The 13,849-nt window shown below is 39.6% G+C and overlaps 1 gene segment (V, D, J or C); it reads left to right on the top strand.

The window, feature by feature from the left end:
* Positions 1-9,884: 9,884 nt before the first annotated feature.
* LOC131412258 (Ig kappa chain V-III region MOPC 63-like) lies at positions 9,885-13,605 on the top strand. The segment is given in 3 exon segments: positions 9,885-9,933; positions 10,172-10,470; positions 13,555-13,605. Coding segments are annotated over 3 exon segments (399 nt in total).
* Positions 13,606-13,849: the final 244 nt, after the last annotated feature.

Here is a 13,849-nt window from a genome sequence, read left to right as displayed (position 1 = left end):
CGCTCTGATCTTTGTTATTTCCTTCCACCTGCTAACTTTGTGCTTAGTCTGTCCTTCTTTTCTAGTTTGTTGAGGTGGAAAATTTGGTTGCTTATTCGTGATCTTCTTTTTTTAATATAGGCATTTATCACTATAAACTTCTCTCAGCGCTGCTTTTGCTATATCTCATAAGTTTTGATGTTATGCTTGAATTTTAATTTGTTTCAAAATATTTTTTGATTTCTCTTTTGATTTATTCTTTGATTCATTGGTTGTTTTTTAATTTCCACAAATTTATGAATTTTCCAGTTTTCCACCTTTATTAACTTCCAATTTTATACCATTGTAGTCAGATAAGGTACTTGGTATGATTTTAATCTTTTACATTTTCTGAGGCTTATTTTGTGACTTAACGTATCATCTATGCTGGAAAATGTTCTGTGTGCACTTGAGAGGAATGTTTATTCTACTGCCGTTGGGTGGAATGTTCTGTATATGTTTGTTTGGTCCATTTGATCTAAGGTATACTTCAAGTCCAGTGTTTCCTTATTGATTTTCTGTCTTGATCAATCCATTTTTTAAATTTTAATTAATTAATTAATTTTGTGAGGAAGATTAGCCCTGAGCTAACATCCGTTCCCAATCCTCCACTTTTTTGCAAAGGAAGATTGGCCCTGGGCTAATATCTGTGCCCATCTTCCTAAATTTTATATGGGAAGCCACCACGGCATGGCTTGACAAGCAGTGCATTGGTTTGCACCTGGGATCTGAACCCAGGCCACCAAAGCAAAACATGCAAACTTAACCACTATGCCACTGGGCTGGCCCCTGATCAATCCATTTTGAAAGTGGGGTATTAAAGTTCCCTACTATTATCGTTATTTTCTATTTTTCCCTTCATATCTGTTAGTATTTCCTAAATATATTTAGGTAGTCTGAAGTTGGTGCATATATATTTAAACTTGTTATTTCCTTTTGATGAATTGACTCTTTTATCATTATATAATGACTTTCTTTGTCTCATTACTGTTTTTGCCTTAAAGTCTATTTTGAATGATTTAAGTATAGTTATCTCTGCTTTCTTTTGTTTTCCATTTGCATGAAATATCTTTTTCAATCCCTCCCTTTGAGCCTTTGTGTATCCTTGAAGCTAAACTGAATCTTTTGTAGGCAGCATCTAATTGGGTCTTGTTTTTTAATTCATTCAGCCACTCTATGCCTTTAATTAGAGAATTTAATCCATTTACATTTAAGTCAATTATCTGAAAGTAAGGACTTATTAATATCATCTTATTAATTTCAGCCTCTCCACACTTTCAGGATGAACAAGAAGAAAAGACCCAGTTGCTGTTTGGAGGACAAAGAATTCTTCTGCTGACTTCTGGATGTGTGCTCTGAGCTTGTTCAGAGGCCTTCAAAATGTATGATAGAGGGCAGTTGCAATGGGAGTGTCATCTAACCTCTCTTGAGCATCTTCAGTCGATGTTAGGATGGATTTAAGTTGTAAGATGTTGACAACAGACTATGGTGACCTAAACATTGTCCCAAGTAATCTTAGTACTACTATGTGTTTAGCGTGAATTGTTTCTCTGAAATAATCATTGAGAAGGAGAAGAAGAAGCCCATAATTAAGTTTTATATTATCGAATTTGTCCAGGGCATTTCAAAGTGTTCAGCCCCTGTACATGGTCTCATTCATTTATTTCAACCAAAGTCTAGGCATTAGTGAGCAGACAAGATACTGCTCTCTTCCTGTTCACATTAAACTGGGGGGAGTCAGAGACACCAATAATTAAACATATACAAACCAAATTGATACATGCTATGTATGTATGTCAGAGATGTATGCCTAATATGTCAGTGATACATGTTATGAAGGAAAGGAGGCCCACAATGTCCACACTGAAAGGTTGTGAACAAGGACAGGAGCTTCATGGAGTAGGTGTTCAGAGAGGACCTCTCTGAAGAGGTGGTATTGGGGCATTGAATGAATGATGTGAAGGAAATGGGGTATGAGTGTGCCTGGCAGAGGGATAGTGCAGGACAAAGGCCTAGAAGCAGGACTGAGCTTGGCAGGTGTAGGCAGCATGGATGCAGGTGAGTCAAGGTGGATACAGAAGAGTCAAGGAAGAGAACATTGTTCACAATCCCCTCTCTGCTTTCCTCCATGGTTGTTATCATGGGACTCCTGGGTAAATCACGAAGGGTAGACAGGACTTGATTTTCCTCCAATCTTCACTAGAACATTTTCCCTCCGGGGACAATTAATATCCAAAATGAGCCTCCTGGGAGTAGCGAAGGCCAGGTCACTTAGTATGAAATTAAATAATAAGAGCAAAATTCTTGCCCTACAGTTGAAACTCAATAAATATTTGTCAATGAAATTAATATCAGCTGTTATTAATATTTAATCTCATAATCTTCCTGGAAGAAAAGGCACTATTTCCTCTTTCATGAACTAAAGGAACTTCGGAGAGGTTTGGTTTTACCTCTTTCCCTCTGAAACCTCTCCAGGAGAAGGTAGTCCCACTGCTCAATGCTCACCTCTCCCAGAAAGGCTGCTCCAAGTGCTCACTGGTTGTTTCTTCCTTTGCATAAGATCCCATCATCCAGAGCTTCCTGGAAGCTAGCACTGCATTCCTAGTATCTGACAAAAATATCTGTAGCACTAGAGTGATGAAGGATCAACAGGGGCAGGTAGAGAGAGTATGATTACTGTTTAGGTAAAAGAAGTCCTAGAGAGACCTGCTCTCAATACCAGAAAGAAGAAAGGACACTCTGACTGTCCCCTACCCTGCCCACTGGGTAACTCCTCCACTAAATTCCCATGAGCTCATCTCCACATGTCAAAGGGTCATGAGACCCTCAACAAGTCCTGCCATGAGAGTTTTGCTGCCATGACCCTTGGCGACGAGAAAGTCCAATGGCCCATTCAGAATACTCTCCCTCTATTCAAACACCATCACCCATCATTCCCCAGCCCACTAACTCACTAGCCATCTTTCTCTGCTCAGTACTTATTCTCCATGGTAGTGTGGTACTTTGGCCACATTAGTCTGCATGCACACCTCTACAATAAAGAATCCAATGCTTCCTGGCACACAATTCACATCAGTGTTTTTTAGGAAAAGTTTCTCAAATGCTGTTCTAGCTTACTGGAGGGCAAGCTATAGCCCATAGGCCTAATCTGGCCTGTTGTGGTCTGATTTTTTATTGAATAACTTTATTGAGACATAATTTACATACCATAAAATTCACTCCCTTAAAGTGTACATTTCAACAGTTTTTCAGCATATTCACAAATTTGTGCAACCATCACCACGGTCAATTGTAGAACATTTTCGTCACCTCCAAAAGAAATCCTATACCTTTTAGCTTGATAATGTCCTATCCCTCATCACTCTCCAACCCTAGGAACCACTAACCTATCTGTCACTATGGGTTTGCCTATTCTAGACTTTTCATACGATAGAATCTAGACTTTTCATACGATAGAATCATATAATCTGCATTGGTTGGAGACCGCTTGTTTTCCTTAGTGTAATATTTTCAAAGTTTTTCCATGTTGTAGCATGTATCAGTACTTCATTTCTTTTTCTGGCTGAATGCTATTGCATTCTATGGGTATGCCACATTTTGTTTATCTGTTCATCTTTTGAAGAACATTTGCATTTTTCTCCTGTTGGTCTATTGTGAATAATGCTGCTGTGATCATTCACGTACAAGTCTTTACGTAGACGTGTTTTTATTTCTCTTGTATATATACCTAGGAGAGGAATTACTGAGTTATATGGTAACTCTATGTTTAACCTTTTGAGGAACTACCCAACTGTTTTCCAAAGTGATTACACCATTTTACTTTCCCATCAGCAATGCAATATGTTCCATTTTATCCATATCCTCACCAATTCTTATTGTTGTTTGCTCTTTTGACTATAGGCATTCTAGTGAGTGTGAAATGGTTTTAATTTTTATGTCCCTAACAACTAATGATGTTGAGCATCTTTTCATGTGCTTTTTCGTATTTATATATTTTCTTTGCAGAAAGGTCTATTCAAATTCTCTGCCCATTTTTGATTGTTATGTGTCTTTTTATTAACAACTTGTGATAGTTCTTTATATAGTCTAAATACTAGAACCTTACCAGATATATGATTTGCCCATATTTCTCCCATTCTATTGGGTTGTCTTTTCCCTTTCTTGATAGTTTCTTTTGATGTACAAAAGTTTCTAATTTTGATGAAGTCAAATTTTTCTGTTTTTTCTTTTGTTGCATGTGCATTAGGTGTCCAATCTAAGAAAGTATTTCCAAATTGGAATCCATGAGAATTTACCACAATGCTTTTCCTAAGAGTTTTAGCACTTATATTTAGGTCTTTTCCTACTTTGAGTTAATTTTGTATTTCATGTTAAATGTGCTTTAAAATTCATTCTTTTGCATGTGGATATTTAGTAATGCCAGCACCATTTGTTGAAAAGAACATTCTTTCCCCCATTAAATTTTTTGGAATGTAAATAAAGTTTTATTGGAACACAGCAATGCTCATTAATTTACATTTCGTCTATGGCTGCTTTTGAATTACAATGGTAGTGTTGAGTAGGTGTTACACAGAACATATGGCCCCCAAATTCTACAATATTTATTATCTGGTACTTTACAGAAAGTTTGCCAACCCCTGCCAAAGAGGGATATTTTGGTAATCACATTATGAATGGGCTTCCTTCTGAAGTTTTTAGCCTCACATCATTTCATATTTTTGTTTATTTATTTGTTTTGCATTTAATTAAGCATGAATAAGAGATCTATTAAGGTTCAGTATTTGCCAATTAACTATCTAGTGACTTCTCCATTATTCCTAATCACTATTACCTGTGGATAGATAGAATCCCCTCTCTGATTATAAGGCTGATCAATGTGTGAGCAGATTAATACATTCCTAATCCATATTTTCAGAGCCTAATGCAATGAATCTCTTTTATTTTGGAACTGCAATTTGATTTCAATTTTTGATCAGGTTTTTGAAAGCATAATTTACATGCTATAAAATTCACCCATTTTGAGTGTTCTAGTCAATAGATTTTAGTAAATATATACAGTTTGACATCTACCATTAAATTCAGTTTTAGAAAATTTCCATTATGAAAAAAATTTCATTGTGCCTATTTGTAGTCAATCTCTGCTCCCACACATGGCCCATGAAAACACTGATCTGATTTCTGTTTACATAATTTCTCATTTTCTAGAGTTTTCATATGAATGAGATCATAGAACATGTGGTTTTTGGGGTCTGATTCTTTTGACTAGGCATAGTTTTGAGGATCACTTGAATTTTATTGCTGAGTGATATTCCTCTTACCTCTGTCCTTCTATTGCCTATTCCAAGAAAAGATATGTAAAGAGATGAAATCTCCTCAGAATAAGTTTTCTCTAGGGGATTTTATGGGAAAATCATCTCTATGATTTCAGTTTATGATCTATGATGTAAGTTTAAAAAATTTTAAGGCAGCTAATTGATAATTAGAATATATGAAATCGAAATTAATAGAAATATATATGTACTTAGGATTGGATATATTAGCTCATGACAAGTAGATGTTATCAGGGACCTGGGAAAAAACTGTGCTGATAGTTGAAATTTTAAAGTCTTTGGAAGAGAAGTGATAATTGTGTGGGACTAAGATTGAAGGAATCTTTCAAGAGACAATGAGAGGAAAGAGAAATCACACAGATGCTTACAGAAAAGAATCTTTGCATTTTGTCTCGAGGTCATAGTCTTGAAGGCTGAGAGCATCTTTAAGGGATGCTTTTGAAGGTCCTAAAATTACTCTGCCCTTGGCTGAGAGCACACAGTAGGCAAAGTGCTAAGCTGCTCTTGTTCCATCTGCCCTGGATACCAGGTAGGAGGGAAGCACAAAGAAAAACTGGAAAAACACCCAACAAAGATTCTTTGCTTGACCAAACTTTATTCAGTCTCCTTAACCTTCTCCTAGGCCCATTTATGCACTTCCTTGTAAAATTTCATTTCAGCAAGAAACCTGCTGAGTCAGATTAGCAAGATTCCTGCATATCTGATCACCCTTGATGTCTCATGGGTTCTTCATCTTCCACTATCTTCCAGCTGATATCTGATCACACTGGCGTGTCTTTAGCAAAGATCCTGTTTGACCATTTTAGCCAGACTCTCCTTAGTCCTGATGTTTCCTTTTAGGAGTTTTCCATTAACTGATTCCCACCCTGCTCCTTGGCTATAAATTCCCACTTGCCCAGCAGTATTCAGAATTGAGCCTGGTCCTCTTTTCCCATATTGCAATAGCCCTGAATAAAATATGTTTTTAACACTTTAACTGCTGTCTAGCTCTGGATTTTCTTTGACACACCTCACCATCAATCTTTCCTAACATCTTGGTAGCTGGAATTGGAGTGTATGTGTGTGTGTACGTGTGTGTTTGTGTATGTGTGTTTACTTGACTGTGTGCACACTTCTTCCCTAGGCTGCTGGTTGCTCAGAGTGAGGACCCTTCCCGGTGTGTACTTTTCACACACCATGTGACATTTCCCAAGCACACTTGTATTTGTCCTTGATCATTGTGTAGTTTTTACTTTAGGCTCTAACTTTGACAATGAGCTGAACCTGTCTTCATTCTGACCATCTTTCCAGGAGAGGGAGCCACTAACACACATCTCTCCAGTCAAGGGTCACCAGCTGTATGTCCACAATCACTGTGTACAACTAGCAACCAGAGAAACAAGTTTCTAAGCTCCTGATCCATTTGGCATCCAAGAATGCCTATGGGGTCTCCAATCACTTCTGTAAGAGTAGGCCTGGGACATATTTTCACAGTCAGCCCTGGGGAAGCAGATGATGCTCAAATTCATTGTCATCAGCAGAGCATGAATAGACTCTCCCAAGACTCTGGCCCCAAACAACAAGTTTCCTTTTCCACTGTGGGGAGAGGTATGAGCAATTCAAGGTCTGTAGCTCTTAAACACTCCCTACTCTGTTGCCCCTTCTCTACTAGCTATTACAGCAGAATTCTCTCCTGTAATAGTGAATTATCAGTGTTTACTGCAACAGTCCCATTATCTTCATAGCAGCCCAGTTTCAAGAACTGAATACTCACATGTGTCCATAAGATTGCCCTTCTTTCAGCTTCTCTTCTCTCTTCTTGTAACGACGAGGAAATAAAAAAATAAATGGGAAACACTGTCCCACTGGGTCCTGCTGAAGCCTCTCAAAGATGTTTAGGTCACTGCAAAAGGAGCAAGACAATCTGAGTTATACAGAAGCTGCAGAGACCTCTGCGGTAAGACTAGTGATGTCTTCTAGTTCTATTTCTGACAACTGGAAAAAATTTAGGTTCCAAGATATCTAAGAAATCTCTTTATTTTCTGTTTGCACAGTGTGAGAATGCTTACATATTTTTCTGGGCTGATGGATTGGAATATATCTTTTCTTGTCCCCTGGGGTCTATCTTGAAGATTTACTCTGTCTTACTACACAGATCTCTACAAATTAATGAGTGTGGAAAGGGTCTTAGATGCTTATTGAGTATGTAAACACTTTCTACCTTCTAAATATTTCAAAATTTTAAGCTTTCCACCTCCACCCTCTACTTGGGATTCAGGGCAACCTCATATAATCCCAAGTTCTACTGATGGATTCTGACTAAACAAAATCAGAATGTGCAATTATTTTTAGCTGTTGTTGTTACTGCTGTTGTTATGGGACACTCAATAGGACTAAAGAAAGAACTTAAAAATAGTATCTCTTGCTTCAAGGAGAGGATAATTTCTTTCTCCTGCTGACTGTTCAGAAAGTTTCATTTCAATACCGCTGTTAGAAACCACTTTCCAATCACAAAGTTGGCTTAATTGAGTAGACTGAGGATGACAAAGCAGTGAGATGGAAACCATTTGCTCTTACTTTCACCCATTGACTTGAATAACCCTGAAACCCACCTTTCCTCTAACCTTCTGCTAGTTGTAGTGACAGCATTCCATGGGATACTTTGTGTTTGGTTCTCAATTATTCAATAACCTACACGGGGCAGTAGATTGCAGATAAGCTAGTATCCTTGCTATTTTTGGATTATTGTAGATTATCTCACTAACATAATCTGAAGTGAGTGTTTTCACACCTTGTTCTACCCTGGGAATCAGGGTAACAGCTACCAGCTGAGACATGTGACCTTCCCTTGTATCTTATATGATTGTCAACAAAATAAGCAAGTGCTGCTGTTTCTGATGCAAGTGCTGTGGAAAAAGGGATGAATTGGCACAAAAGAGCCTCCCTGCCCAGTTGGCCTGGGGTTTGTGTTCAGAGTTGTGCATCTGTGGGGAGTTGGGGATGACTTTACCAACCAGTGAAGGACAACACTGTCAGTATCTCCTTTTTTGATAGTTAAAGTATAGACAGGGTAAGGACACCTGGACTCTTCCCACAAACTGGATTGGAAGCTCATTGACAAGGATCCTGAATCCACCCGTGGCTACCGTTTGTTCTAGTGTGAGTAGCCACTAACTCCATTGGTGTCCTTAAAATTGATGATGACTTTCTTTAGAGATATTGCCAAAGATTTTGCTTGTTGAGTAAAGGTAATATCACGTAGAATTTTAGAAAATGATAAAATAAGTGTATATGCTAATAAATCCAATAATTACCCTTTTACATGTAACAAAAACACAATTTTCCTGGGCTACAATATTTAAACAATTTTTAAAAGGCTGATATAAGTATTTGCCCACGAGTATATTAACTAGAATACCTAACCTAGCTAACTCTTAATAGCTTTCTTACACCCTTTTAACCTCCAAGAAATATTTTTATTTTTATTTATTTATTTTTTCCCCCAAAGACCCAGTAGATAGTTGTATGTCATAGTTGCACATCCTTCTAGTTGCTGTATGTGGGACGCGGCCTCAGCATGGCCGGAGAAGCGGTGCGTTGGTGTGCACCCGGGATCCAAACCCGGGCCGCCAGCAGCAAAGCGCGCGCACTTAACCACTAAGCCACCAGGCCGGCCCAAGAAATATTTTTAAATTTAAATCTTTCTATTCACTTCATATTCTAAAATAAATTTAATGTCAATTTTGTAACCATTCTCAGTGTCTTAGGGACACCATATGTTGTTGTAGGAGAACATGGGGTTTCTCAGCTCTAGCCTCCAGTGACAAGAAAGGTGGGTCAACAGGGAGTTAGAGACTAGTTGTTCTCCACTCTGAACAGAAATGACTCCTTTGCCTGTGGGAACTTCGGGGGGACACAGCATTGATTTTCCTACGGAGCAGATGGAGAGTCCTTCTCTTACCCACATTGATGCAAGTTCATTGATTAGTTTAGGTTCCCAGCCTTCATCAAGGTTCATTGCTTACCTTCCTCATTCTTTCCAGCTCCTGATGATATTTCTGGACTTGTTTTAAAGGCCATTTACTCAGTGCAGCCAACTTCCCCTCCCTATCTCAACCAAGCCACTCACTTTCACTTTTATAAAACCCACTGCTTTCTCTTCCTGACAACAATCACAACTTGAAATACATTATTATTTGTGATTGTTTAAAATTGTAATTTTAGGGTCAAGAGTGTTCCTGAAACAATTTCTATCCTAACTGAAGGGCATCCCCAGTACACTCTGCCACATGGCATTTCAGAAAGACTAGAAGGCAGAGTTTCAACAAACTGGTCACAAAATCCCTTGAGACATGCTTGAGCTACACTTGGAAACTTTTGTAACCCCAAGTCCCAATGGGTGAAATATGAGCAGGTGTCCCTCTTGAGCATCAACCCAAGCTCTTCTGAGCTGATTTGCATGCTGTGTTATTAGACAATGCTCCAGGCTGCTCATGGCATCATTAAAGACAGCTTGTCAGGGCCCCTGAGGAGAAGCCTCTAGTTCAACCCTCAGAGATGGGTTCAAGGGCTTCACTGCTGTGGATCCTGCTGCTCTGGGTTCCAGGTCAGAGGGAGGGTATACAGAGAAATGTCGGACAAACTGATGGTGGCTGTAATGCTTTCTATGTCTCTGACTTCTTGGTCCTTGGAACTAAAGTGTTCATTGTAAGTTTCAAGTCACCCAGTTTTCTGGTTACTTAAAGTGTTGTCTGTGACTGTGATTACAAGTGTCACCAATGCAATGGGCCTACATTGAGATGATCTCAGTATATCTTTTAAGTTTATTGTGTTTATCATTCCAGGCTCCACTGGGGACATTGTGCTGACTCAGTCTCCAGTTTCCTTGGTGGTGTCTTCAGGTCAGAGGGCTGCCATATCCTGCAGGGCCAGTCAGAGTGTCACTTCAGGCAGTTACAGCTTTATTAACTGGTATCAACAGAAACCAAGACAGCCTCCTAAACTCCTGATCTATGTACCATCCAATCGAGAGTCTGGAGTCCCAGCCAGGTTCTGTGGCAGTGGATCTGGGACTTATTTCTCCCTCACAATTAATCCTGTGGAGGCCGACGTTGCTGCAAACTATTACTGCCAGCAGAGTAAGGTGATTACTCCCACGGTGATCTAGGTCTAAACAAAAACCTCCCTAGGCAGCTGCTCACTGAGGCTCAGCTCTCTCAGAAGCTCCTTTCCACCCGACCCCTCATCCCAGTGTCTCTAAGTTATTTGGATAAGGTGGGTCAAATAACGAAAGAGAAAATTCTTAAACTGATGTGTTTGTGTGTGTGTCCCACATGACCTGTTTTATGATTTAATGATCTTATTACTACAGAGCTCAGATCCACTGCCATAGAACCGTGATGGGACCCCAGTGTGCCAAGTGGATGCCTTATAGATCAGGAGCTTAGGACCTTTCCCTGATTTCTGCTGATACCAAGCTATCCAACGACTCATGCTCTGACTAGCCTGGCAAGTGATAGTGACTCTGTCTCCTAGAGATGCAAACAGAGATGATGGAGACTGTGTCATTTGGACTTCACAGTTGGCACCTGAAATTGGAAACATAAAAACAAATATCTACACTGTTAATCATGCTATAAGAAGACTTCACCGAAAGACCAGGCAGTACTGACCACACAGAGTTGAGGTAATGTTCAAACGTCTCAGACACATGGGCACATTGAGGGGGATCCAGCAATGAGAATTGAAGAAGGGGCAGTTTTCACCAATGTAAGTAAATTTCTAGTGTTCTCCTTCCTTACCTGGAAGGCAGAGCAGCAAGAGGCTGAGAAGCAAAATGAGGGCTCTCATGTCCATGCTATGCCCTGAATAGCACTGACTCCTGCACATGGTGTGACTAGCCCACTAAGAAGCCTCAGGGTAGTGGACTGTGCTGAGAGAATACGTGAATCACAGCTGATTCGCAGCTGGGTCTGGGCTTGACATAGCTGCAGGTTTGGCTTGTCTCAATAACACAGCATAGAGTTTCACAGGTGTCCCAGGACCCACCAAGGCAGCACAAATTTGCCTGCAGAGAACATTTGTCTCCCTGGGGGCCATAGGACAGAATCATGCACTGTCTGGTGAGTAGAATGTTGTTTTGCTCTCTTCAAGGTTCATGACATGCCTCTCTTGCTAACTCTTCATCAATGATAGGGCTTGTTGGGCATGACACAACGCCAGAACCTCAAAAAAAATTTTGCAAGCTCCTTACATTTGGTCCCTGTGCATCTTATTAAGGCCAGAGAGTTTTCTCTTGGCTTGAATCCCTAAGCTCTTGGTGTGGTAAATTACGCGCACTACCTGCCATGACTTGATGAGATTTAAGAGCAATAAAAAAGAAAAAAAAACTGCAGGGACATGATTTGTAAGACAGTGTCAGGCACAGTGTATCTGCCATTGTTAATCTATCATCTTTAGCTAAGTGATCTATCCTCCATCTCTGATTTCTCTATCTCATCATTTCCATCTAGGCCAGCCATGGTCAGGGATTTTCTCCCTCCACATATGAAAAGCGTCATCTACCTTTCTAGCTCTGCATGCCATTATATGTACAAATCCATGCCACATGTTACCTGAGCTCCTCAGATTATTGCTTGCGCTCATCCCTCCTAAGGAAGCTTCCCTCCAGAAGCCGAGTTCCTCCTTAGACCAAGTGGTCATCTATATCCTTGGGCCTACTCTGTTGTCTAAATATGTACATTTCTCCATCATTGTATGTCTTCCAGTTCCTGACAGAAGCATGTCATGAACTTTACGTCATTAGGGTGCAAGCAGAGTGAGAAGACAACCACGCAGGAAGGTGAAGTTGGAAGACATGCACAGGGTGTTGGAGCCCACACAATATGGAAAGAGCATTCACTGAGTTGAAGGGGGAAGCTCAGCATGGAAATTTGAAGCTAGAGTGGGGTCAGGAGGGTGGCCTCACGTATGAGTGACTCTGTTGGCCCAGTACAAATGTCCCAGTTGGTGTAGGATGAGGAGGGCATTAACCTGGGTGGGAGTGGGGCTCAGTGCAGTAGTCAGAGACTAGGCTGGGTGAGGAGGGCAATCATGCAAGGGGTACAAAGTGGTGTTGGCTGGGCAAGGGGTATCAGATCTAAGCAATGTATATGAATGTGTGTGTGTGTGTGTGTGTGTGTGTGTGTGTGTGTGTGTGTGTGGAGTTGTCTGCAAGGGGAGTGTAGGTGACATCGACAGCAAGAGATTGGTTTCATCTGTGAGAGGTTGTTGATTAGATAAGTAAATGCATTAAAGATAATTAGAGGCAAGATTCTCACTATTGATTAAAGGAGTTGCCAATAAGGAAAGTGAAATTACTTGAGTAAAATATTGTTTTGGATTGTAATTGCAGATATTAGTGTAAACTCATGGTTGCATACAGATATAGATATGAAGGTGTCTATATATAGACAATTTCCCCTAGCCAAAAGCAATGACATAAAATCTCAATCAGCACCCATAGTGCCCAGAACTTGGATTCTAAATACCTTTCTCCTCTAATGAAGTCAATTTAACAAATGACTGATTCCAATTCTGACAAGGAATATGCAAGATGAGCCTAGACAACCTTGTGCCAGAAACTAAGGAAGTGCTCAATGAATTTATTACAGAGTTGTGACAAAAGACAAGAGAAGTCAAGTAGAATGGGATTCCTATTGATCAAATCTGGAGAAATTTGTGTATCAAAATAAATAATGATGGTAACACATTATAACCATTGAAGAAAATATGAACCCACGAGTGCATACTGATATTTTGATTAGGAGTGGGATATTTATAAAATATTAAGAAACTTCTCCAAAAACTCCTTTTCACTTCAAAAGGAAAAAGATTTACAGTGACGTAGAGAATTGTGGCTGACACCACCTTAATCCAGGACTGAGACTGAACATCATCATCAATGGGACAGATTGAAATCCTGCACCACCTGATAGGAGGCAGTGAGAAGATCACAGACAGTGTCACTTCCAGATATTCCTGCCAAGGATGCATTAGATGAATCTGATCATGAGAAAGAAACAAAGAAATCCAACTGTAGGGACATTCTATAAAACAAGCTTCCAAAGAATAAGGTCATGGCATTCAAGGAAAGATTGAAGAACTGTTCCAGACTGATGGAGACTAAAGAGACATGGGCAACTAAAAGCAACATGAGATTCTGGACGGAGTCCTTTTGTTACCAAAGACATTTGGGGAACAATCATCAAAACTTGAAATGGACTTGAGGACTGGATAGATTGATGCATTAATGCTAATTTCTTGATTTCATGACTGTATCAGGGTTATGTAGAAGAATGTATTATTTGTAGAAAATACATACTAAAGTTTTAGAGGGTGGGGCTATTGGATCTTCAGCTTACTATCAAATGGTTCAGGGGAAAATAGCTACTTTATGCTTTACTTGCAACATTTCCATGTAAAATTGTTTCAATTTAATATATATATATATACACATATACATATATACATATATATAATAT

Source organism: Diceros bicornis, chromosome 12 (assembly GCF_020826845.1).
Source record: "Diceros bicornis minor isolate mBicDic1 chromosome 12, mDicBic1.mat.cur, whole genome shotgun sequence".
Lineage (NCBI taxonomy): Eukaryota > Metazoa > Chordata > Mammalia > Perissodactyla > Rhinocerotidae > Diceros > Diceros bicornis.
This window is presented reverse-complemented; position numbering and strand designations above follow the sequence as displayed.